The sequence below is a fragment of the Simochromis diagramma genome, unplaced genomic scaffold (genome assembly GCF_900408965.1).
Source record: "Simochromis diagramma unplaced genomic scaffold, fSimDia1.1 OVJJ01000517.1, whole genome shotgun sequence".
In the NCBI taxonomy this organism is placed as follows: Eukaryota; Metazoa; Chordata; class Actinopteri; order Cichliformes; family Cichlidae; genus Simochromis; species Simochromis diagramma.
Window position 1 is genome coordinate 320,712 of NW_024387173.1, and position 27,029 is coordinate 347,740.

Genomic DNA, 27,029 nt, shown 5'->3' on the forward strand with positions numbered 1-27,029 from the left:
CCTACTTGATATTCAGTTTGTTAAAACAAATTGTGTGTGTCAATTTCTTGTGAGGAGAGTACACTCCCTCACAATTCTTACTATTGACATCATGCTGCAATAACATACAGCTTTTCATCAAGGTGTTATGTCTCTAAATACATGTTTATTAGTTTGTTTAAAGAAGTGTATTTAATAATCACAGTTTAGTTTGCATTACATCCATTACTGTATTGTCAGCCTTTAGTGCTATTACCGATTCATTTTACTTGTGCTCGGTTGTAAAGGCTCGGGGCCCTGACCCTAGTTTGAATGAGTGAAAGCTGGAAAGACGTTCACTTGAAACAGAATTTTTTTTTTTGACTTATATACGTTCTTCTTTCCTTAGATTAGATTAGAAACATTTGTGAATTCAAAAATGCTGTTTATAATAATAAAAATAATAATAATGGATTGCATTTATATAGCGCTTTACAATTCCTTTTTTTTTTTTTTTTTTTTTTTTTTTGCCTGTCCCGTTTGGCTCTTTTGCCATCAGAATTATTGTCTAAAGGCAAAGAAAGATGCCCAACGGATTAACTTTACCAAATTGACCATCCCAGCCTTGCCATAATGGTCCATTTGATTCACCTTTTATTGTTTATTTTATTTTCACTTGCTGAATACGGGACAGACTTGACTGGAGGAAAGAAGGGGAGAAAGAAAGAGGGAAAGAGAAACTGCTGAGAAGAGGGACGGGGGAGAAGGGCAAAAAACAAAAACCAACAGAATGGGCAGAAAAAAAAATGCATCTATCGATCACCTGGATCACCTGTTGAGAAAGAAAAAAGAAAACAAGCAGAAGAGAACAAGAGTAATAGAATAAACAACATCACAATGATATATGGGAATATGACAGTAAATACTAAATATTAAACATTATTGTGCAGCACGTAAGATCAACAGAACACAGTGTGCTTTGAGGTAGGAGCCAAAAAGGGTGTAGTTTGTGGGTGTGATCACCCGTGTGTACACCTGTGAGCATGGACGCGCTTGTTTTTTTAAAAGGTTCCTTCATGTAATGATCTGCTAGAGGGTGTGGGGGGGGCCACTGCCCCGTTGTCCAGGGCATGAAGCAGGTATGGAGGAGATCAAAACTCCAGACATCCAGAGGCCCCCAGAATACAAGAGACCAAGGAAGACCAACAGAGGGGCAGCCGCGCCACTGTCCCAGAAAGAGCTGAGGAGAGTCCCAGATGAGGGTTCACTCAGCAGCCGCGGAGCAGAAGCCAGGGGGAGTTGCAGTGACGCGCCCGTGAGCTCCGCCGGCAGCCAGCTGTGCCTGAGTGACCGAGACCCGGCCGAGAGGCCGGGGGCACCCCACCTCCGAAGTGGCCCGAGCGAGCCCCAGGCTCCAGGCCCCGATAAGCGGCCGCCAAGGAGTGAGCCGGTGTGTACCTGGACGCCCATCCCCAGACACAAAGAACCACCAACGCACCGATGTCTGAGGGAGTCCGCCACTGGCAGGGGAAGTGGTGGTGGGGGGAGATAGGCCTCCAAAGCTTGGAGGGCCTGAGATGTCCCCAGAGAGGTGGCGTCTGATACCCAACCTGACATATAGACACAGACATACAGGCACACACAGATACAAACATCCATTCCCACCCTCGTGCTCTCATATGCACTTACTCCACACTCAACCAACGTGGAGACAGACATAAAGAGACGCTGTACACACGATCACACTCCCCAAGCGTACTCTACGAACCGGGTCTAGGTACCCTTGCCCCTGGAGGGGGGAACTGCACCCAGACCCAGGTGGTGTTACCCTTTTCCCTGCGGTGGGGAGAGGCAGACCACCCCAACTCCGCAGCAGCAGGGAGGCCCCACACTCCAGACCGCAGTCGGACGGCCAACTCCTCCTCCTAGCCCCCCCGCTCCAGCAGGTCGCAGAGAACGGGGGGTGAGAGAAGACTCCAAACCTCCCTCCACCCGCTCATTGTAGTGTTGATGCATGAGTGTTCTAAGGTGCATTTAAAACCCAGGAGGGCATGGAGCAGGTAAGCGCATAGTCCCTCCTGCTAGCCCTCAATGTCTACGTGTGTTTAAAATTGAGAGGTGGGCAACGACGCCAGGGGTAAGGTGTACAACCTGATGGTACTTTGGATTCCGTGTATCGTGCCCACCCCCAAGATCCTATATGTATGTGTAATGAGAGTGTGAGTAATGTGAATGTCTAAGTTGTGAGATAAAATTGAGGCAGAGGCAGCCAGAAGGGGACAGAGGGGGGGGGGGGGGTAGCCTCCTCTGCACCCTGGTGACATACCCCTACTCCAAGGCCCTGCATGTGTGGGTGGTTGTGGTGGAGCGGGAAGAGGGAGGCAGCTGGAGATGGGGAGGGAAGGAAGGGAGGGGCAAGTGACCCCTCCCTGGGGCCAGCTCCCCCGCTGACCCCAGTAGGCACCCCCATACTCCGCGACCCGCCAGGGGAAGGGGGCCCAGGCCCATCCAGACCGGGGCCCAGTGCAGCAGCGCCTCCCGGCCCCACAGAGCCCGGGACAGCCCACCCAACCCCACCACAGAGAAAACTGCACCCATCCTACCATCCACTCATCTTCCAGACTACATAAGACAATAGACGCCCAGGCTGAGATCTTCCTCCACCTCTCCTGTATCTCCCCTTCCTGCAGAGAGAGTTCCTGAAGAGAGGAAAGCTCCTGCAAGGTGTGACAATCTCCCCCACCAGTTGAAGAGCCCCCCAGGTGGCTCGACGCACCGGCGGCACCCTGCGCCAGGGCTGGGCCCCCATGCACCCACCCGCCCACAACCCCGGCAACACACCAACCAGGACCCAAGCCCCCGAGGCCCGGCCAGGGCCCCAGCCCAGAGACGGAGCGCCCCCAGAACCTCACGCCCATCCCGGACCCACCAGGGGCAGCCAGGCTACCAGGTCAGTAACCCACGTCCGTCAGCAGAGAGCCTCCCCTAGCCCCGCTGCACGCAGCCACGAGGAAACAGTCACCTGAGAGCCAACAGAGCCCCTAACCGGACATGACCGCTACCCCGGGTTGAGCCCCCCAAGGAAGATGCCTCCGGGGAACCCCCCGACGCCCTAGGCCTGTCCCTACCCCCACACCAATCACAACAGTGAAGGCGGGACCAAACTATGACCCCCCCCACCCCCACTAGGTGATGGAGCTGATCAAAGGAGCCCAGAGCAATTGATCTGTTGTGGTGGCAGAGGCTGTATCAAGACTAATGTAATCTAATAGATAATTTCTATATTGGTTAGAATTAAGATTATTTTTATTTTTCCAGTTCATGAGGACTGTTTTCTTGGCTATGCATAGGGCAGTGAAGACCATATGGGCGATATTCTTTTCTGAAGTGACATTATCTAAGCTGCCCAACAAACACACTAAGGGGGAAGTTGGAATGTTACATTTCAGACACTTCGATAAGTCCTCACATATCTCGCGCCAAAACTTCTGAACTGGTGGACAGAACCAAAGAGCGTGGATATAATTGTCCGGTGAATTGGTTTGGCAGTGTGAGCAGTTGTTGGTAGACGTAAAGCCCATCTTGAACATCCGATGACCTGCATAGTGCACTCTATGTAATATTTTGTATTGAATTAATTGAAGACTGGGATTTCTAATTAGATGAAAGGTTTTTAAGCAAATTTGAGACCATAAGTTTAGGTCTATGTTAACTGATAAATCCGCTTCCCATTTTGCAATAGGAAGTGATATTGATTCATCTGTTTTAGAAAGCATTCTGTATATTTTGGATAGTAATTTGGGGGTTTTAAGAGTAAGAAATTGAACCACACTTGGTGGTGTTTGAAGTTCAACTTGACCCGGTTTAAATTTCTTTTATACTATGGATTTAATTTGTTGATATTCTAAAAATCTTTTCTTGTTGATCCCATATTGTGTAACTAGTCCGTCAAATGAAATAAATTCTGTTCCTTCTAGTATATGTTCTAAATATTTGATTCCTTTACCACTCCAATCTGAAAAGTTTATCATATTATTGTTTTGTAATATGTCAGGGTTGTTCCAGATAGGTGTACGTTTGCATGGGATTAATGAAGACGCCGTCAATTTTAGAAACTCCCACCATGCTGTCAGAGAAGAGCTGATGTTGACGCTTTTAAAGCATTCATGTCGTTGGATGTTTGAGCTGATAAATGGTAGGTCTGAGATCTCTAGATTATTGCAAAGTGCTTGTTCTACATCTAGCCAAGGTTCATCTAAGAGGGTATGTTTTAGCCATCCTGAGATAAACTGAAGCCTGTTGGCTAAGAAGTAGTGCTGAAAGTTAGGCAGTTCTAGTCCTCCTTTATCCTTGGTCTTTTGTAGTGTTTTTAAGCTTATACGTGGGGGTTTATTTTTCCAAAGGAATTTGGACATACATGAATCTAGAGATCTGAACCAATCTTGTGGCGGTTTAGTTGGGATCATTGAGAATAAATAATTTATTTTTGGTAAGACCATCATTTTTATAGCGGCAACCCTTCCCATGAGTGATATGGGTAGACATTTCCATCTAGCCAGATCATCTTCTACCTTCTTTAAAAGTGGGATATGGTTTAATTTAGTTAGATCTGCAAGCTTGGGAGAAACATTAATACCTAAATATTTTATATTTCCCGATTGCAGTGGTGTAGAAGAGGAATTATGGAGGGAGCAATTAATCGGTAGGACTGTAGATTTTGACCAGTTAATTGAGTAATCTGATATTCTTGCAAAAGAGTTTATCAATTCAATCACCCCAGAGATATTGGTTTGTGAATTTTGGAGAAAGAGTAACACATCATCCGCATAAAGGCTGATTTTATGTTCCACGTTCTTGCATTTTATGCCCTTAATTACTGAATTCTGTCTAATTGCTGCTGCTAGTGGTTCAATAAAAATTGCAAACAGTGAAGGGGAGAGTGGGCATCCCTGCCTGGTGCCCCTCAAGAGACAGAAGCTGGAGGATGTCTGGTCATTTGTTCTGACACAAGCTGTTGGGGAATTATATAATATTTTTAACCAGTTTATGAAAGAGGATCCAAAACCAAATTTGTGTAAAGTTGCAAATAGAAATTTCCAGTTAACTCTGTCAAATGCTTTTTCTGCGTCTAAAGAGAATATTGTAGTTTCTAGGTTTTTACTGTATGAGTAGTCTATCATACTAAGTAATCTACGTGTATTTGTTGATGAGTGCCTACCTTTTATGAAACCAGTTTGGTCAGGATGAATTAAGAGGGGGGTTATTTTCTCCAGTCTCTTTGAGAGAGCTTTGCAGATTATTTTAAGGTCTACATTTATAAGGGATATTGGACGATAGCTTGAGGGATATACAGGGTCTTTGCCTGGTTTTAGCAGGAGATTAATGTTTGCAGAATTCATATTTGATGGAAGTCTGCCCTTTTCTTTGATTTCCAACAACGTTCTGTAGAAAACTGGTGCTAGAATCGACCAGAATTCTTTGTAGAATTCTGCAGGAAAGCCGTCTGGACCTGGAGCCTTATTATTGGGCATACTTATCAGGGCTTCCTGGAGTTCACCTGGTGTCAGTGGTGAATCCAGTGCCATTGCTTGAGTGTCTAATAATTTTGGAAGAGTTATGTTGTCCAAAAACTGATCAATTTCTTTTTTAGATGGGTTTATTTGTGGTGAATACAACGTTTTATAGAAATCCCTGAAAATGTTGTTTATTTGTATCGGATCATATATTGTGTTCCCAGATGAATCTTGAACAGCACATATAGTTGTTTTTTCTTTATTTATTTTTAGCTGGTTTGCTAGAAATTGACCGGATTTATTACCATGTTCATAATTTTGTAAGCGTAGTCTTTGTACTAAGAATTTTGTTTTGTTTTTTATTAATTATCTCATTTAATTCTAGTTTTGTTTTGCGTATTTTGTTCAATGTTTCCTGATCTTGGTGGGACGCGTAGGCTTCTTCTAGTGATTTGATGTTTTTTTCTAATTCCTGAATATTTTTGTTTTCTTTTTTCTTTTTATGTGATGAGAAAGAAATTATTTTGCCTCTCATCACAGCTTTCCCTGCTTCCCATAGAACAGAAGCTGATGTTTCGGGAGTGTCATTATAGTCCAAATATGAAGTCCACTCTTTTTAAAAATATTTAATAAAGTCTTCATCTTTAAGTAGTGATATATTAAATCTCCAGTTTTTTCTTGGCGTAGTATTATTCTTGTGCATTAGTGTTAAAGATACAGGACCATGATCGCTGACAGCTATAGGGTGAATCTCAGTGTCTGAAATGTCACACAGCAGTGAGCTGCTGACCAAAAAATAATCCAGACGAGAGTAGGAGTGATGGACATGTGAGAAAAAAGTATATTCCTTACTGGTGGGGTGAAGGGAGCGCCATGCATCGCAAAGACCAAAGTCGCTCATATACTGTTTGATTATATTTGTGGACTGCCAATTACGCTGAGTTCCCGCTGTATTGAGCCTATCCATGTCTTCATTTAGTCCAAGGTTGAGATCGCCTCCAAGAACAAGTGTGCCATCTAAGTGTTCAGAGAGTGCACTGAAAAAACCGTGAAAGAATGAGGGATCATCAACATTTGGACCATATACACTTGCAATACATAGCTTTTTATCAAGTATAGATAGTTTAATGATTAAGAATCTGCCCTCTGGATCTATAACTGTATCGAGTACTGTGAAATTAATATTTTTATGTATTAAAATTGCTACTCCCCTTTGTCTAGAATTATAACAAGCCGAGAACACATTAGGAAACTCAGGTGTTTTAAGTTCATTCGAACCTCTAAGAGGTCTGTGGGTCTCTTGTAAAAGGACAACATCTGCCTGTAGTTTTTTGAGTTGGTTAAATATTTTTAACCTCTTTTCTCTGGAGCCAGCTCCATTTATATTCCATGTAATGAACCTCAGTGTACCCATAGATGTTTGTGTATAACTAGGGATGTATGCTGTGTGCGTCGCTTAGACAGGTGGAGAGAATACATCACTTGTTCATAAATAAAGAGAAGGAGAGAGAGAAAAAATGTGTGGCGAGATGCTCCCTGAGTCTGACTATGTGTTTGCATATTTACTAATATGAGTAGGCTTGGCTTAAGTGTGTGTATCCTAAACGACTGTGTGCGCTGTCTGACTGATGTAAATGTGCTGCTGTTGAGTGCATGGTGCGTATGGGATGTTTGTGGATGAGTGTCGAAGCAGGTGATCGAGGCAGTGAAAGGAATAAAGAAAGAAACCAAGGACAGGGGTGAGCAGCATAAAACCAAGAGGGGGAAAAGAGAGGAGAAAAAAAAAAACGAGAAGAAAAAAAACCGGAAACATTCCAATTAAATCACTGACGGAGAGTGACGGTGTTAATTCTGCTATGAAATCACACTTTAAGATGCGATTTGATACCGGTAAGTTAAACAGATGTTAATGCAAGTTAGTGTGAGTGGATAGGGAAAGGGTGCAGCTGATTCTTATCTGGTGTGAGGTTAATACAGCCACGGAGTGATGTTGGGGTCTCGGTGGAGCTGTCCGTCTACGTACAGCCGGTCCACAGCGATGACAGCGCGGGAGCCCTTCAGGATGAAGCCGAGTCGGATTGGGAAGAGGACCCTGCGTCGTTCCAAGATCTCTTTGGGGAACTGGTCGTTCACGCTGAAGTCCGTTCCTTTTAATTCCCTGCCGCGGCTTTTCACATGTTGCTTTTGTTTGAAGTGGCCGAATTTGGCCACGATAGGACGTGGTCTCCCGGCCGTAGCCCGAATGGGGCCGAGGCGATGCACCCGATCGAAGACGATGTTCTTCACCGTGTCCTCCGGCAGCTTCAGGTGGGTTTTGATGAAGCTTTTTACCGTGGTCTCCGCGTCCTCTCCAGCGGCTTCTGGAATACCAGAAAATACCAGATTATCACGCATGCTACGAGCTTGTAGATCAATAACTGTTTCTTTTATTTTTTTATTTTCTCTATTGAGCTGGGTAACATTTTCTGTGAGACAATTCACCGACTCCCTTAGCGTGGCATTTTCAGCAGCAAGCGTTTCCACCTGCTGCTGGCTGAACTCCAGGGATTCTCGCAAGCATTTAAATTCTCGGTGAAGAATCTCCACCAAGGACAGCCTTGCGTCGAAACTGGACAATCGCTTGTCGATTGACTCCAGTATGTCGGCAATATCTTTGCCGGCTGGCGATGTTGAGCCGGGGGAATCTGCCGGGCGTTGTCTTTTCGACGACGGCGTCTCAGGTTTGGCCGGGGAAGCTGCACACTGGGTCTTCTTCATCACGAGATCCTGAAAGCACTGATCAATATAATCTTGGAGAGTCTCTAAACTCTCCCCGTTGTTCTCCAGGGTGTTGGAGATTATTTAGACAAATAGTGTTAGTTATAAGACAATTGATAAGTGTATTTGGTAATACTGAAGCTTAAATGAATTTGTTCAAATCTAAACTACCATTTGCTTTAATTTTCCGCCAAAATCTCCGGCGTCTGACGTCAGTTACAACACGAGTCGCTTACCTTGTCCGTCACTTCCGTCACTTACCTGCCTTCCCTCACTTACCTAGCGCTTTACAATTCCACTATTCATTCACTTTCACATTCATACACTGGTGGAGGCAGCTACAGTTGTAGCCACAGCTGCCCTGTATTTATATGAGCTGCATGAAACAACACTGAACGCATACCATAGTAATGTGTGAATTTTCTAGTCAATTTTTTGTACATTTTCAACACAGCAGACGGGATATTTTGTGGACTATTCTTCTTCTTCTTTTCCCATGTCCTTCTAAATTGTACCTCACACCTTTCATATTTTTCATTAATGTCAAGGTAAAGTGATTAGGACAAGGATATAGGATGAACTCTACTATTGGACTATTTGTCACGGACCCAGCTCTGGAGGACTCGGGGTCCGTGAGCAGTTTTGACTGTTGATGATGTTGATGTTGTTGTTATTATTATTATTATTATTATTATTTTGGTGATGTATGTGTTTTTCTGCACTGTGCTGTGTTAGTCTGTGTCCCACTCATATGTATAGGCAGGGTATGGGTGTGTATGTCTGCGGGTGTGGCTGGAGGATGGAGCTCAGCCACCTGCAGGCCTGAGGGGTTTGGTCCTGCGGAAGGACTGGCCACACCTGAAGTTCATGCCACACCTGTTGGTGATCTGGGCCCTGTTTCAGGAAGCCGGTTTACTGGAAAAACTGAGTAAGTACACCCTGAGTTAACGAAAACTCTGGGTTTTCGGTTTCACAAAGCGAGTTCAGATGAAGCCTCAGTGAGTCACCATGACGACACACTCCGTGAAGCTAACCTGCCCCCTAGCAGGTTTACTACAACTAACCCTGACTGTCTCCGCCCCTTTGTCGGAAACCTGACAGTAGGAAGTGTCGGACATGGCGTGCCCCTGCCTTGAAGAGCCAGTAGATCGTGAAGCCCGAATTCTCCGCAGAGCTCTCCGCCGGGAGAGAGTGATTAGAGCGCGTTTGGACATTTTATCATTTCCTGATGATTTTCTGTGTGAACGTTACCGTTTCTCAGCACAATCTATAAGTTATTTGGATAACATCCTCAGGCCATATATTGCTCATGTGACACATCGCGGACATGCTCTCAGTTCATTACATATTATTTGTATTGCACTTCGGTTTTTTGCAAACGGGAGCTTTCTGTATAATATTGGTGACGCTGAGCACGTTTCCAAGGCTACCGTCTGTCGGGCAGTCAGGAATGTTACAGTTGCACTGAAACGTCTCCTGTACTCGTCTGTGGTGTTCCCCGGTCATAGACCCACAAGATTTATCAAAGAGGGATTCCACAAAATTGCAGGTATCAGGATGACCAAAACTTAATTTATGATGTGGTGATACTTGGACTACTACTTAAATTTTACATTTATTTTCAGGGTTCCCAGGCGTGATTGGCTGTATAGATGGCACTCACATTCCAATCATTGCTCCTTCAGTAAATGAAGGAGACTATGTGAACAGGAAGTCTTTCCACAGCATTAATGTACAGGTACATAGTTCCCTGTAGCATTTCAAACTAACAGATTATTTCATTATAGTAATGGATGCTAATTTGTGTTCTCTGCACTGTGAAGATCATATATGATGCTGCCAACATTATCACAAATGTGGAAGCCAAGTGGCCAGGCTCTGTCCATGACTCACAAATATTCCGTGAATGTACACTGAGCACAAAATTTGGACATGGTGAGTTGAGAATACTTTAAAATATATAAAGACCAATTGCTTCAGGGACATTTGAACTGAAGTGTATCCTTCTGTCTTAGGAGAGTTCACTGGCTACTTGCTTGGTGATAGGGGGTATCCATGTTTACCCTATTTGCTTACCCCTTACCCTGACCCTGAACCGGGCCCACAGCAGCGATATAATCTGGCTAATTGCAGGACAAGAGCCAGAATTGAAATGACTATCGGAATGCTTAAGGCCCGGTTCCAGTGCCTGCAAAGACTCAGGGTCACCCCAGAAAGGGCATGTGACATTATTGTGGCCATGTGTGATTCTTCACAACATTGCCACAATTAGAGGAGAACACTGTCCTTCTGAACCAAACATCAGCAGTGATCCAAACCTTGAACATCCTGACCCTCCCACGGACATACAAGATGGAAGCGCAGTCAGAGACACCATATGTCACAATCATTTCTTTTGACCCATCACCTCAACGTGTTGAAAGAAGAATAAACAGATTTTGTGTTCAACTGGCTTTATTGGTCGCCTGTGTTTCCTGTACACAAAGTATTAAAAGATGTAAACCTCATAAAGTGTCTCTGTTGCTCCCTCCTCTGTAACAGCTGTCAATGTTTCTTCATTATTTTCCTGTAGTAAAGAAATAAACAACATTGCTGTTCTACTGTAAACTCATATAATCTGTGGAGTATTACTCACAACTGCATGTCGCTCTGGCTCAACAGGAGGCTGCACCAGATGCAGTACACCACCACCATCAACTGATAGAATATGAGGTTTATACAGGTCACTTATAACTTACAAGGGACCAAATGGCAATTAACAAACATACCAATCACCTTACACTTCATTGTCATATTGCTCTCAAAGACAACCAAGACTGAGGGAAGGCAAAATCAGTAGGAAAATAACTTCACTACAAACAAATCCATTATGGTAAAGAGTTTATCAAATGAATGAGTAGCACTGCAAAGGTGACTGTGAAGACAGGATGTATGCACATCATGTCTTATTTTGAATTTACCCCCTATGTAGGCACTTGTGTCTTGCAGGGTTATTGACTCAGAAGATGTCCCCGCAGAGATGCCTTCAGCCACAGGGCGCCCACTGTTTTGGCTGAGGGCCAACTGCTCAGCCTCTGTGAGTGGTGGTGGTGGAGGACCCCCACCTGTTTTTCGGGCCTCCGCTTTTTTTCTGTTGGCTATAACGGGTCACATTTGAGCATACAGAGTAAACAAATATGTACTTGTAATGTGCTCAGATAATTTCAATAAGTGCTTACAGAAAGAAAATTAATGTAGCCTCTAACTGCAATTGATTTACATGGGACAAACAGACCAAGCACTATGGCCCATAATACAATTACACCTTACCTGTTTGGACTATATTTTTATATTTCATTTTTACTTGCTGCCAGAAACGTTTGGGGCCTGTTGGGTTGCACCTGCGCTCACATCACGTCACAAAATAAAATGTATAAAATAAAAAATAAAATATAATAAATAACGTGTTAAATGGGTGGAAATCCCTAGATCAATGTTTAAATTAACACTCACGCATTGACTCTGTCGGCTATGTTTTGCCATGCATGCTCCCTTTCTTTTGCAGCTGGGGCTGTGTTACTTTTTTTCTGCAAAATTTGCATGTTATCGGCATATGCTGCCATCAGAATTTCGGCGTCAAGCGCTGTAAAATACATTGACCGCGCCTTCTTTCCCTCCGTCTCCATGGTGACTCGCTTAATCTGTGCTCCACTGATCAGGGCTTTATGTATCCTCGTGCGCGAGCTTAACTTGGGGTTAAAGCAACTCCGCGTTGATTGAACTACTTGTTATCAGCCTTTCTGAAACCGAATATTCCGAGTTGGACAGTTCGGGGTTACTCAACCCTGAGTATCGTTTTTCACTCTGAGTTTTCTAAACCGGCTTCCTGAAACAGGGCCCAGGGCTCGTCGGGGGAGCTACTTAGGAGAGAGTTGGAGCTCCCACCGGCACGGGATCATTGAGTGATCTTACCAAGTCAGTGTGTGTTAGCTTAAGTCTGTGCTGTTCATATATGCCCGCGGAGGGTTAGTGTTGACGGCTGCGTCTCTGGTTTCCCTGCAGGAGGAGGAGTGGTCCGGAGAGGCAGCACGCACGGGGGTGCGGAAACACTACAGCGGGGAGCACGAGCACAGATATCGGAGGGAAGCACGCACACGGGGTTCGAGGGAGCAACGGGGAGTTATTGTATTTACAGCCTTTTCACTGTAAATAAAGAGCACTGTTTGCATCGCAGAGTCTGCGTTTTGGGTCCTCCTTTCCCCACATCCCCACGGTCTGCCAGCCAGACCGTGACACTATTTGACTAAAGTTACACACATTCACTGTTCACACTATCATGTCTTTCATAAGAGACTACCTGGACAATGGACTGTTAATGCTCTTCCCCCCTAATGTGGCTGTCTTGTAATACTACAAAAACATTTGCATGCAATAAAAACAGTAACAAACAGCACATCTAAAAAATCTGACAATCCTCATTTTATGAAAGAAAAATATAAAAGAGGGAACTTTCACAAGGAAGAATTGTTTAAAAGCTGAGTCTCTATTATCTTTGTATAAACAATTGTTAGAGTTACTCAAGTCAAGCCTAAGGAGCCTCAGACATCATCATCATTAGAATTTAATCGAAATGACAAAAAAAAGGAAAACCGGTAACAGTAAAAACTGAGATAGTATGTACTTACATGTGACTTAAGCCAGAATATCAGTTCTCAGAGCTTCATCTGTTTTAGCAGAGCTGTTATTTAATTTTACACAAAGGAGAAAAAACTTGAAGTGGCACTCTACACGAGTCTCAGGATGTGTGTGGCTCAAACAACAGCTTTTAGTTTTTACAGTTATAGGATACAAAAATAGAGAAGATAAGGGCCTTTAGAACAAACTGCTTGGTGACAGTGCTAAAATACAAACTATATTATTCGTTACATTAAGGGTGTCAGATTCACTTTCAGTAAGGGCCACAAAATGAGAATCATATGAATCACTTCAAGGTTCATACAGTTGTAGTTATATATACATTAGTTTGAATGTGAAAAGCATGTACCAAGCAAACTTTTCACATGTAATTTTGTCCACATAAAAAATAGCTTTAAGCACGTGAAACGTGCTCATTCATCTAAAGAAGTTTACATCTTTGTAAACTGATTAAATATTATTTTCTTGCTATTTTTATGCCCTCTTAAACACAGCCAATCTAAATTATAAGTACACAGTTTATATCACTGGGCATTTTGAATGCAATATCATATAAAAATAAAATCTAAGTCAGTGACTCTCTGGAAAATAAGACAGCAATCAGGCTGTCAGCCAGTTCTCCTCTACAAAGATTGCAAGAGCTTAGTCCGCATGGCTGGGAATAAGTCAGACATACATGCCAACCCTCCTGATTTTTCCGGGAGAATCCCGAAATTCAGTGCCCCTCCCGAAAATCTCCCGGAGCCACCATTCTCCTGAATTCCATCCTATTTTCCACCCGGACAAGAAAATTAAAAAACCATATCCCTGGTTTCATAGCGCGGCCCAGCTAATTCCAGTTTCCAACAATGATGGCAGCTTTAATATTACTTGTATTACTCTTTCTGGTTTGTAAAATAAACTTTTAACATATTTTCAGGCGAGAATGTAGCTGTGTAAACTTCAACTATCTCAATCAATCAATCAATCAATCAAAGCTTTATTTGTCACAAGCAGGTTGCCCTGCAGTGAAATGGGACCCCCCGACCTTACACACATAACACAGACATCACATGGGGTTACAAGTCGGAGATCGGTAGCGTTACAGAAAAGAACACTGAAATGTACACAACAACAGGAGGGTACAAGAGGAAAAAAAGAGACCTCCACTCATGCTGTGCTTCCATGGTAGGACAGCACGAGAACAGGAAACAAAAAAACTCCTCTGCACAAAAAAAGCACATGAATGAACTGGCAAGAGCAGCGAAATCCCAACACATCATTTTCAAACCCCCGTGGTCTTGGATTACTCGGGTTAAACATGATATATAAGTCACTTAGATAACCTAAAAACGTTATAGTTTGGCTTTTTTCAGTGTTTTATTTGTTTGTGAGTGAATCGGTTTGGCTGAGATTAAAGTTATTAGATTAGATTAGATTAAATTTAACTTTATTAATCCCTCGGGTGGATTCCTCCTTGGTTTTTACACAGCTGAATAAACATCAAACAGAAAACTGATTAAACGAAAGTGTGAGATGACCGAGAATTTACGGCAGTGTACGGTCATATTTTAGATAGCAAGGAGCAGATGGCAGAGTTTCACTCCATCGAGAGAGCTCGTGACGTAATTCTGAGGGCTAGACCGTCCAATTTCACAGTCACTCACTTCCGGCCTACCCGGCCTTTGGAGGACCTGGCCCATGTAGACCACGAAGGCCGAGCCCTCAGGGGGATGCAGCCTGAATCTGGACATCCCCGCTGTTTCGGTTGGACAGTAATAACGGCGACATTTAACTTTTTTTTATCCGATAAATAAACACTGTAAAATTCACGTTTTTTGTATATATGTATATGTATATATATATATATATATATATGACCCCCTCCCAATGTCTCCCTAATTCTGAGGTGTCAAGGTTGGCAAGTAGGTCGTAGGTCCTATGAAGTATTATTTTGGGGTGGGTGTTGGACTTTGGGCTCTCTTCTGTCACAAATTTTGTTCATAATTTTAATGGAATTTCTGATGGAGCTAATTGGCAAAAGGCTTCCACTTTGATGGCCTCAGAATTTTATCTCTGTTCTTTGCAGAGTGGTAAATGGATTGATTCTTCTATAACACTTTTCTACTCTCCTGGAGCACTCGAGGCGCTTTATATAACCTGCCACATTTGCACAAGTGCTTCCTTCTATGCTTTTTCTAAGTGTTCTCTAGCTAACATTCTCACACATTCATTCGCATTCATACTCTGATGGAGCAACTTGGGGTTAGTATCTTGCCCAAGGATATTTAACATGTAGACTGGGGGAGCCAGAAACAGCTTCCTTACTTTTGTTTGTTTTCAATCACTTCAATTTTATTTATACAGTGCCAAATCACAACAACAGTCGCCTCAATATGCTTTATATTGTAAGGTAGACCGTACCATATTACACAGATGTTTGTACCACTCTCTCCAAACCATCTATCACAGCAGTTCTCAGTGCCATCTTGTAGCCACCACTTTGACTCTCTCCTCTCCACACTCATCTAGCTTTGCATGGTTGACGTCATATATTTAAACCCAACTTCCGTTACTACCTCTGCTTCTTGCAGTTTCACTATTGCACCTGTCTCTTTCTCATTTGCTCAAATTCATTCAGTCTTGCTTCGACTGACTTTCATTCATTCTACCTGTCCATGAAGACTATTGCTTGACCTCCTCTGTCTACCTGTCAATCACCACGGCAAAAAAGAAGGGGCTCAGAGCTGATCCCTAGTGTAATCCAGCTTAATACCATTTCTCACTCCCATTGTACACCCTTTTATATCAGTGTTCTCATACAGGCCCTGCACCATCTTGAGTTCAATTCATCATCATGGGAAGCCTTAGGGGGAAATTTAGGGTTACCTGATCCAGCTCTGATTATATGCTTAGTAAGAAAAAACATTTCATGAGTTTTAAATGCACTTAAGAACAACACGCAACAACACTACATATGAGCAGGCGGAGGGAGGTATGGGGTCTTGGGCCGTCTGGGTGGGGTCTGGGATGCGGAGCCTCCCTGCTACTGCAGCGCCGGGGGAGGTCTGCTTGTCTCCACCAAAGGAAAAAGGGGAACATCGTCGGTCTTGCGTGCTACACAATACCATTCAATATTTAGTATTTACTGTTATTTACACTTAGCTAGATTATTGTGATGGGGTTGTGATTATTATGTTGCTCTCTTTTTTGCTTGTTTTCTGCTTTTTTTCTTTTTTCTTCTCTCAACAGGTGATCCAGGTGCCCTTTCTCACTGTCCCTCTTACACTCTGTTTTTCTTTCTCTCCCTCTCTTTCTTTCTTTCTCCCTTTCCTAACCCCCAGTCATGTCTGTCCATCTGTATCAACTGAAAATAAAATAAAATAAATAAATAATAATAACAAAGGTCAATCAAGGCTGTGATGATCCACTTGGTAAAGTAAATCCATTGCATCTTTCTTGGCCTTCAGACAGTAATTCTGATGGCTAAAGAATCAAACAGGACAGGGGGGGAAAAAAAGAAAAACCTTCTGTAGGTACACTGTACTGTATAAATGAATGTATTGTTACTGACTTTACCACATACATTCAGTATTCCTTTGTCGAAAAGGAAAGTTTTCAGCCTAATCTTAAAAGTAGAGAGGATGTCTGTCTACAGAATCCAAACTGGAAGCTGGTTCCAGTGGATTGTACACTACACTTAGGTTTAGAAGGAAAGGCGTAGATGTGAGAACACTGTCAGAAGCAGTGTTGGTCAAGTTACTTGAAAAAAAATTAGTAACTAATTACTGATTACCTATCCAAAAAATAATCCCGTTACTTTTGTGATTACTTATTTTGAAATGTAATTAGTTACTTACTTACTTAGTTACTTTTTAAAAACATGATACACAACCTGAATATAAAGCAAAAGACCTTTCAGCCCAATTCAATTTTTTTTATAATCCATCATATAAAATGCAATCAAATAAAAAGACTCTCTTTAAAAATTGTTTTATTAGTTTTAATCTTTTAACTTTATGCGCATTACATCAAGCAAAAATTAAATTATATGCAATAGTCTTTGACTTGAAGAAATTTTTTTAACATTTAAACCTATTTTCTGCATATTCCAGCATATAAAATAAATAACGTTTTGTGTTTACATTCACTCTTTCAAGTAAAACACAGCAGAAAATAAATAAAATCAAAGACTCAGCTGCACTGAGTCCTGTCGCTCTTAAATCTATTTTAACCTGTTTAGCAGGAGTGTAGAAGGTGGAGGTTTGCCTGGTGCAGCAGCGGTCGTGTCAGTGGGGGGATCCGGGGATTTCTCTGTGAATTTCACATTCCCGTGTCAGGGAATGTGTTGGGGGGGGGGTGCTGTAAAAATAAGTTTTCTTCCCATGCAGTATACAGCGGACGCTACTGTTTTTGTCACTTTTTATGGAATCAAACTCAAAGTAAGGTCAGTACTTCCACGCTTTAAACGCTGCACGCTCATACTCTCTCCTGCACTCTATATATTATCCACTGTTGATCTGCACACGTCTGTTAGACGTCTGTTAAACTGTAAGACTTGTAAGTGATTTGCTTAATTATAAAAGCATTCTTTCATTTATTTTATTTTACTGATTTTATTGTTACAATAAGTGATGATGTTTATTTTGAAGATCAGGAAGTTGTGCGTTAGCACGGCATGTTGTTACCAGAAACTGGAAGTTAAAAAGAAAAACGCTGACACTGTCTTGATTAGCAGCAGAAACTGCCTCGGTTAGTGAAGCAAAGCTTCGTGAAAGTTCTTCAAAAGTGTTTCAGAAGTTATCGGCTAACATCTCAATAGTGAGATGAATGTTAGGCAGAGCTGCCAAAATCAGCACAGGTGGCTGCTATGAGCTCCATGAGGAAAGTCCAGTGATGTCCAGTGATGGCGAGCCTCACCTGTGTGAGGCTCGCCATCACTGGACATCACTGGACTTTCCTCATCAGACAGACAGCGAATGATTTATTTGGTTTGTGGTAGGATTCCAACAGTCATCCCAACTGGCAACAGTGGACAGACAAAAAGAGTGCACTCCAGACTATGAATACACCAGGCATGAAACTGCTAGACAGCTAGACTGTTCCTACTGATAACTAAAGTCACAGTTGACTGATATCGCTGTGTGTTATCATTATTTGCACTCATATCCACCTCCTCCCCTACCCAGGAGTGGGTTATGTTGATATCTCTCTCTCTCTCTCTCTCTCATCTATATATATATATATATATATATATATATATATATATATATATATATATATATATATATATATATATAGGATGTCACCCTTGAAACAATTGCAGAACCTGCTATACTGAACAGACAACGACAAACAGCCAAAATTGAACTAAATTGGTCAGCACAGCAGAGAAAAATATACCAGCTTACACACAATATGTTAACAAAGATGTGACATTGATTAAAACTCACAGGATATACATGTGAGGCACACACACAGGTAATCAAATATATTATGAAACTATGAACTATGACGTTTCTTAAGACACAGCTGTCAAGCTATACAAAAAAGGATTTGTGTACAGCTGAGCAGAACCTATCCGACTATGAATGATATTTCACCTGTTCCAGAGGCCAAATTTAAACAAACAGTCAAGTACCCATTAGAGCACAAAGTGAAATTATAGTCCTGTTTAATTAAAATGTTAAACAGTGAAGTGTAGCTCATGAAAAAAATTCAACCATTGCCTTTATCTAGGCTCGCTGTCAGATTTGGTTGCATACGGTCTGCTGCTGATCCTGACCAGAACTCTTGTCTAATTCTTTCTCGTCGTCCTTGTTGAAGGTCTTCCCATCAGGCTCCTTCAACCATCTTAGCTTGAATTCTTCATTCTGGCTGTGCTCATTTAATGTCTGACTGAACTGTGAAACACAAACACCTCACTTTAGTCAACCATAGCTGTAAATATTGGCAGAAATGTAATAGAAATAAACAGAAATAGAAATAACACAACTAGATGTAGCATTTTTTATTATAATGGTGAAGTTTTGCTTCACACTCAGATATAATTACCTTTTCCAAGATGTTCTCTTTTAGTCCCTCCATATCCACAGCAGTGTTAGTTGTCTTCAGCTGCACTTTCAACACCTTCCTCATAGACACAGCTGTTTCATTAGCAAAACAAATTAAAACTGAATTGTATCAATTAAGGATTAACGAGTTCTGTGAACATTAGTTTGCTTTTAAAAACTGAGAGGAGAACTCACCAGTGAAACAGGCAAAGTTACGGGTATTTATACAATTAGAGTTGATCCAGTTCACAGATGATGAAGCACCACAAGAAGCTGTCACTAACGTGGACGGTGCATTGGGAAGCCAGTTGGTAAATGAAAGTGTGCTCCCATCTGACCACTTCCAGGAGTTTCTGTAAAGACCGATCCAAGCAGTGGAAGTTGCAATTGCCTTCAGCTGTTGACTCTCAGATTGGTTCCTCACACTGGCCAGGTCAGTGTAGTGGTCCCTGCAGTAGCTTTGAGCATCCCTCCAGGACTTACTCACACCCACAAAGATGAAACTTGATGTGTCTGAAAACATTTTGTTTTACTCCAAAGTCATTACAAATATCCAAACAAGTAATAGAAACCATGTTGTAATTTCTCAGCATGGTGTAAAACTGCAATTATTTATGTGTCATTTAAACCAGGACTACAGCAGAGTTAAAATATAATTTCAAATGATCTGGCTCTGTTACAAATAGAATCGCTTATGGTGATTCTGAAAATGAATACCATGTGCATTTTTCCTTCTTTTCATCTTTTCTTTGTATTTTAGTCCCTTCCTTTGAAGATGTGAAAAGAGACACATTTATGAGCTCTAAGAGACTTTTAAGGTTAATTTTTGTTTGGATCATTGATAACATATAAAATGGCCAAAGAAGTTCAGCAACGATTTCTTTTACAGCTTCAAACACAGCCTTAAAGGGAATAATTGATAGTAATAATAATAACACTCATAGTTTGGTTTTCATTACTTTTGTTGTAGCAGTAGAATGGTAACAGGTTTCCACACAACTGGTCATCCCAGTTCCCATTTTGAAGCATTGCCACACAAGCCATGTAACTGCTTATTCGATAACTGGGTTCCCCATTATTCCACATCGTGAAGTCAGCCTCTCCTTCATCAAAGTGATCCTGGTTCTCCAGAGACCATTCCCATGCTTCTGTGTCAGGTTGAAGTCCAAACCATACATAACCTGATGATCCTATGACTTCACTGAGTGCGGCAAGGTCCTGCGCATTATGTACAGTCGCCAGGTCAGTGTATGTCTTCCTGCAGTAATTTTGAGCTTGAGTCCAGTTCATTGGAATTTTAACAAGGTGATAGATGTGAGGTAAACATGCAGGTAGGAAACACAGTCCTGTGTTAACAATAAAGATATTTTACAGCACACTTCATACAGTATTTGACATTTGTCAAAACAGAGGTTGATTAATTCATCAGCATTTTCAATTCACATATACAGTTTACACATTACACATTACATTATAATTTTTTTTAATTTAATTTTTAAATGCTGTCCCTCCCAGACATGGATTCACACCAAAATACATGTGGAGTTTAGAGATTTATACAAAAAAAATTAACACTGACCTGATAGGACTATCATAACTGCAATGCCTTTCATCATTTTGGACACCTCACTTGCACCAAGAATTAAGTGTCAGCATATCAGTGTTATTTTCAGTGTTCGGGGACAAAGAGTTGAAATGCTCTACTGTAAAAAAAAATGACAGATACAATAAGTGTTGCAATGAAAATAAGAGCAAAGTAAAATAAATAAAGTAATTACAAAATATTAAAGAAAAGCACTTCAGTTCAGTATCTATATCCCAACGGTTATTCATTAAAAATTAAATACTATATATAATACTGCCTAAGTGTGCAAGATATATTATATATATATATATATATATATATATATATACTTTTTACTCAGTATTAAAATGACTTTACCAACAAGAGATTTAACATTTTGAATAAATAAATGCAATACATTAAATACAAAAAAAATCTGTAGCTATACCACGTGTGTGTTTTTTAAAGCAAATGTCCTGTTGTGTTTGTGCTTACCCGAAATAAATCCAGTTGCTATTATCTAACAAACGGCTGCGTAAAAGTATTCTCAGTGCAGTCAGTTGTTTGATTAGTGCAGTCCTCTGACTATAAAGAAATGCTCTCGGTTTGGAAGTGTGCGTGTTACAAAATTACCATGTGCTTCATGTCTGTATTCTTAAATTAGGGACATGGGATCAGTCAACCAAATTTTGTTCATCACTCCAGCAAAATATTTGCATAGTTCAATCTCTCTTCCAACAAGCTTTGTAGAAATGAGAGTGACTAGGCCTGTTGGGCTCAGTTGGTCACACCTGTAAACTTTTAAGGCACATGTTTTTGTGATTTGGTGCTATATAAATTGAACTGAATTTGGCTAAACTGAAGGAAAATTTTGTGACTATCACACAGGGTTTAGTTTAATTATTAATCAAAATAAAGTGTCCTGGAGTTTGGCAAGGACCTGTTATAAGAAGTCTGTACTTCCAGACGTCATAATAATAATAATAATAATAATAATAATAATAATAATTTTGTACTTACACTAAGCCTATGTTTTTTATATTTAATCTTTATTCTCAAACTCTTAAACGCTACCAAAACAATACCTGAGAGAATGGACACTACTGAGAGCAGATAATGTCCCCAACTGACCTAAGTTTCAGTTTAAAATCGCATGTTTTAAGAACAATATTGGTTCTTTCCTTAGGGATTATGTTTTATAAGTGCAGTTTGTTAAACCACTGAATAAACCACAAACTGTCCATCTCTTTATATTGGGCCAATTCCAACATATTCTCATCCCAAAACTTAACATGCCAATGCTATGTGACAAATCATCGTATGTTACGTTTTCGGCCACCCAACCCACCCATATGCCCTACGTTTGGAAACATGAGAACTGTTTGGAATGACTCTACACATGTACATTTATTTTACTTTCTCATCATCAATCGCTTTGGAAAACACTATATAATACAATTAAGGTGAGGTTAGGGCTGGAATTTAAGGCTGGAACGTGTGTTACCGCCGGGAGCGTCATTCTATTGGATTCCATCCACAATCTGGCGCGTATCTTAGGGATGCGAAAGGTTACCTTTCACGTTCTTCTGTGACGCCTCAAGAAATGACAAATTGTCTGTATGTTACGCGTTGGAATGGGAACGGTCTGGCCAAATCACAACAACAGTTGCCTCAAGGTGCTTTAAATTATAAGACCCTAAAGTAATACAAAAAACATAATCAGACAATCATCTATGAGTATTTTATGGGTAATTGAAACTAGTAATATATCCTGGTTTTTGTTTGGTTGAAAGTCACTTTTAATGCCCTATTCAAATGCAGTTGATGTTAGTTTGATTGAAGTACACTATATTGCAAAATGTATTCGCCTTCACATACAATAAACTTGAGTGACATCCCATGAATTATTCTATTAGGTTTAATTCTATTAGCTGCACCCTCTGCAGCTATAGAAGCTTCAACTCTTATAGGAATGCTTTCTACAAGCATCCCAAAGGGGTTCTATGAGGTTGAGATCAGGCTTCTGTGCAGGCCAGTCATGGTCTTCCACACCAAACCTGTTGGAACAGTAAGGGGCCAAACTGTCCTCCGTGAAATTGTCCAAAATATCTTGGTATACTGAAGCATTAAGCATTCCTTTCACAGAAACTTAGGGGCCAAGATCCATTCCTGAACACTAACCCCATGCCATAATCCCATCCGTGCTCTGCATAATGCAGTCAGATCCAATCCAATCCAGGACACAAGAAATGCCTCCACCTGCATCACTGTCAGCTATTTCACCCTGGAGGTCCGGCCTGATGGTATTGAATGCACTGGAAAAGTCCAAAAAGTATAGTCAGGCCTCATCAGGAGATGTGGTCTTAATATAGGTCAGAGCTGGTCAAGGATGAGTCTTTCCAGGGTGTTTACGAGGTGGGAAGTCAGTGCCACAGGCCTGTAATTCTGGGGAACACTGGGACGTGGCATCCTTGGTACAGGACATCATTGGGACCCTGTGTAGACTCAATCTCAATATGAACAGTTTATGAGAGACTCCACAAAGCTGGGGAATACAGTCCTTGAGGACATGGGGACTCACCCCTTCTAGTCCAGCAGACTTGCCTGAGTAGAGTCTTCTGATTTATCGGTAGGTCTAAAATTCTCTGCTCCCTGGTGGGACAGACCATATACTGTGTGAACATTGGCAGTGGAGTGAGGGTGACATGACTGAAGTCACCCAAGATAGCCATGAAGGTACTTGGGTGCTGAGTCTGTAACCGGGCTATAGCAGAGTGAATAATGTTACATACAGCTGTGGCCTTAGCAGAGGGAGGACCATCACAAGGGTAAATTCCTTGGGCAAATAATACGGCCAACAGTGCAAGTTCAATGTCGGGTCTTTGATTGTTATGCGAGCAGGGTTACACCACCGGTTGTTAACAAGAACGGCAAGCCCCCACACTGACCCAAAACAGTGGAAGCCTTCCACAGTTGTATTGTCATCAGGAATATAGTGGTGCGTCCATGATTCGGTAAAGCACATCAATCCACATGCCAGATATTCCCTAGCTTGTCCATCTTGTTTGCTAGCACCCAAAAATTCCCCAATTATAATAGATGGCAGCTTGTACCTCCTTCTCTCTTTAAGCCTTTGCTGTCTCACCTTTGCCTTCCTTCTCCCCGTCTGTCCTCCACCTTTGCATCCATGGTGTGTTTTCCTCCAGATTTCAGCTGGTACTTCTGTGACAGATAAGCCAGCTGGCATCAGGGTGATCAGCTGATCTCTGGAGTAAACAACGCTGCTGTGTGCACCTCGGTTCCATTCCATGGTGGCAACAAGGAGAAAAAAAAACTTTCTCGATCCACATGTTTAAAGTACTTAGTAAAGGCCAAAGGAATTAGTAAAAAAAAGTTAAAGTAAAGAGAAAAAGCAGGAGCAACTGAAACAGGGTGCATGCTGGTCGACACATGCGCACTTACTCTGAAACCTTTGGATCTTAGCATCAGTACCATTGTTGGATTCTCCTCTCACAAGGTCTAAAGTCCAGGACCTTGGTAAGCTAAATGTGATAGCCTCAAGAGCTTACTTACATAGAAAAAAGTTTAAAACATTAAATTGCCAATCTATAAACGTATACTGAAAAATTCAAAATGTCACACTTTTTTTTTTTCTATCTTGCAGCTGGATCAGACAAAGCAGTGAAACCATAGTGAACACATTCATCTACTGCCCATTATGTCAGTTGAATGGCTCAAAATTATTTTTTAGGTTGATTGGGGTGGGGGGAACTCTACTTACAGTTAGCAAATGCTTGTATATTTGCAAGAACTAAAGCAAAATTTGTTAGACATAACAGCCTTGGGTCAACATAAGATGAGTTTATAGATATAGATGCATAGATATATATGCCAGAGGAGCAAAACACCAGCTACTAGCAGACAGATAAGTCACTCTAGACTGCAAGACCAAACTGACCAACCTGTCCACTGCCTAGATTCATTACAAAAAAAACCTCACACCTGGATCCTGGAATGCTTAGAACTGTACAAGATCAAGGAAGCAATCATCAGCCACCTCCTCTACATGAATGACATCAAGCTAAGAGTAAATGAGACATCGATTCATTGATTCACACCACCAGGATATATAAAAATGACATCAGAATGTCATTCGCACTGGAGAAGTATAGTTGGATGGTAACAAAGAGAGGGAAGGTAGTCAGAACTGAGAGGATCGAACTACCAGAAGGCAACATTGTGGACAATAAGGACAGCTACAGGTACCTGGGAAACCCACAGGCAAATGGGAACCATGAAGAGGCCGCTTAGAAAGCTGCAACCACCAAATACCTACAGAGGGTCAGACAAGTCATGAGGAGTTAGATCCAAGCTATCAACATCTACACCCTTCCGGTGATCAGTTAACCTGCTGGGATAATAAGCTGGCCAGTGGCTAGTGAGTATCAGAACCACTGTCCACCAAATCCAGCACCCTGTATGCTAAACGGAAAGAAGGGCACTGAAGACTACTCCTGATCTACAGTTAATCATGTGTTTAAAGAATAGCTAAGATAGCTAAGAACAGGAAATATCATGGATGGAAAGGCTCCTGAACGACATGTACACCCAGCAGATACATGTAGAAGACGTGGCTGATATCAAGAAATCCTACCAATGGATAGAGAAAGCTGGACTGAAAGACAGCACAGAGGCACTAATCATGGCAGCACAGAAACAAGCTCTAAGTACAAAATCCTAGAGGCTACCACCACCAGGCAAGACCCCAAGTGCAGGCTGTGTAAACCTGCCCCTGAGACAATCCAGCACATAACAGCAGGTTGCAAGATGCTAGCAGGCAGGGCATACATGGAACACCATAACCAAGTGGCTGGCACAGTATACAGGAACATCTGTGCCTAGTATGGCCTGTCCCGAGGTCAAAATGGGAGACGCCCCTAGGGTGGCTGAGAATGACCAAGCTAAGATCCTGCTTCCAGACTTCCAGATACAGACCTCAGGTGGTGGTGGTGGTGGTGGTGGTGGCCAACCAACCAGACATAGTAGCGGTGGACAGAGATGGGCAGTAACTTACGTTACTGTAATCTGATTACTTTTTTAAAATAACGAGTAAAAGGATTACTATCGCAAAAACGGTAATTAGATTACCGTTACTTTCCTGTAGGAACGCTGCGTTACTGCGTTACTGCGTTACTAAAACCGTGATTTTTTTTGCAAGAATGTCTCATGACAGTGACGTAAGCGAGTGCGACGTTCGTGACAACAGCTGTGTGCAGATCAACAATGGATCATATATCGAGTGCGGGAGAGAGTATGAGCGTGCAGCCTTTAAAGCGTGGAAGTACTGACCTTACTTTGAGTTTGATTCCATAAAAAGTGACAAAAACATTAGTGTCCGTTGTGCGTGGGAAGAAAACTTCTTTTTACAGTGAAAAAAAAACCCCTAAACAAGCACCGAGTGCGCAACGACGTAATGGGAAACTCACAGAAAAACTCGCGGATTCTTCCACTGACCACTGCGGCACACCTGCACCAGGGTAAACCTCCGCCTACCGCAGTCCTGCTTTACAGGTGAAAATAGAGCAAAAGGACCGCTAGTCTTTGACTTTATTTATTTTCTGCTGTGTTTTACTTGCATCTATTTGAAAGACTGAGTGTAAACATAAAAAATATTTTATTTTATGTGCTGGAATGTGCAGAAAATAGGTTTAAATGTTAAACTAATTTCTTCCAGTCAGAGAATGTTGCATATAAATAAATTTTTACTTGATGCATAAAGTTAAAAGATTAAAACTGATAAAACAACTTTTAAAAAGAGACGTTTCCATTTGATTACATTTTGTATGATGGATTATGCAGAAAAAGTAGAATTGGGCTTAAAGATCTATCGCTTTATCACCTATTCAGCTTGTAAATCGTGTTTTTAAAAAGTAACTAAGTATCTAAGTAATTACTTTTGAAAATAAGTAATCAGTAAAGTAACGGGATTACTTTTTTGGGGAAGTAATCAGTAATTAGTTACTGATTATAAAATAGTAAATAGTTACTGAAGGACATGTCCTACTGATAACTTGACCAACACTGGTGGTGGACAAGCAGAGGTAGCGATATGGAATGACAGCAACATCAGAAAAAGGAACACAAGAAGCTCGAGAAGATGTGGAGGGTGAAGGTAACAAGGCAAGGCAAGGCAAGGCAAGTTTATTTGTATAGCACAATTCAACAACAAGGTGATTCAAAGTGCTTTACAGAGACATTAGAACAAATAAAAAGCATGATTTAAAATTGATTAAAACAAGCAAATAAACTAACTAATTAACAAACAAACAAACAAACAAAACAGTATATAAAATCAAAACAGATAAAATCAGAACAGTAGATAAAATCAGTAGTTAAATGTAAGTTCTGAAATTTAAGCTTAAAAGTGTGGATTTGGTGCTTTATTCAAATGCAGCTGAGAACAGGTGAGTCTTCAACCTGGATTTAAATAAACTGAGTGTTTCAGCTGATCTGAGGCTTTCTGGGAGTTTG

The 27,029-nt window shown here is 41.5% G+C and overlaps 1 protein-coding gene across 1 annotated transcript; it reads right to left on the reverse strand.

The window, feature by feature from the left end:
• Positions 1 to 18,162: 18,162 nt before the first annotated feature.
• LOC120744749 (macrophage mannose receptor 1-like) lies at positions 18,163 to 25,329 on the reverse strand. Its single transcript, XM_040049291.1, has 6 exons — positions 20,994 to 25,329; positions 20,514 to 20,637; positions 19,894 to 20,280; positions 19,130 to 19,447; positions 18,936 to 19,027; positions 18,163 to 18,784 (listed from the first exon to the last, which is right to left on the reverse strand). Exons 2-6 carry the CDS (start codon positions 20,548 to 20,550, stop codon positions 18,629 to 18,631), a joined length of 990 nt encoding a protein of 329 aa, XP_039905225.1. The 5' UTR covers positions 20,551 to 20,637; positions 20,994 to 25,329; the 3' UTR covers positions 18,163 to 18,628.
• Between the last annotated feature and the right edge of the window lie 1,700 nt (positions 25,330 to 27,029).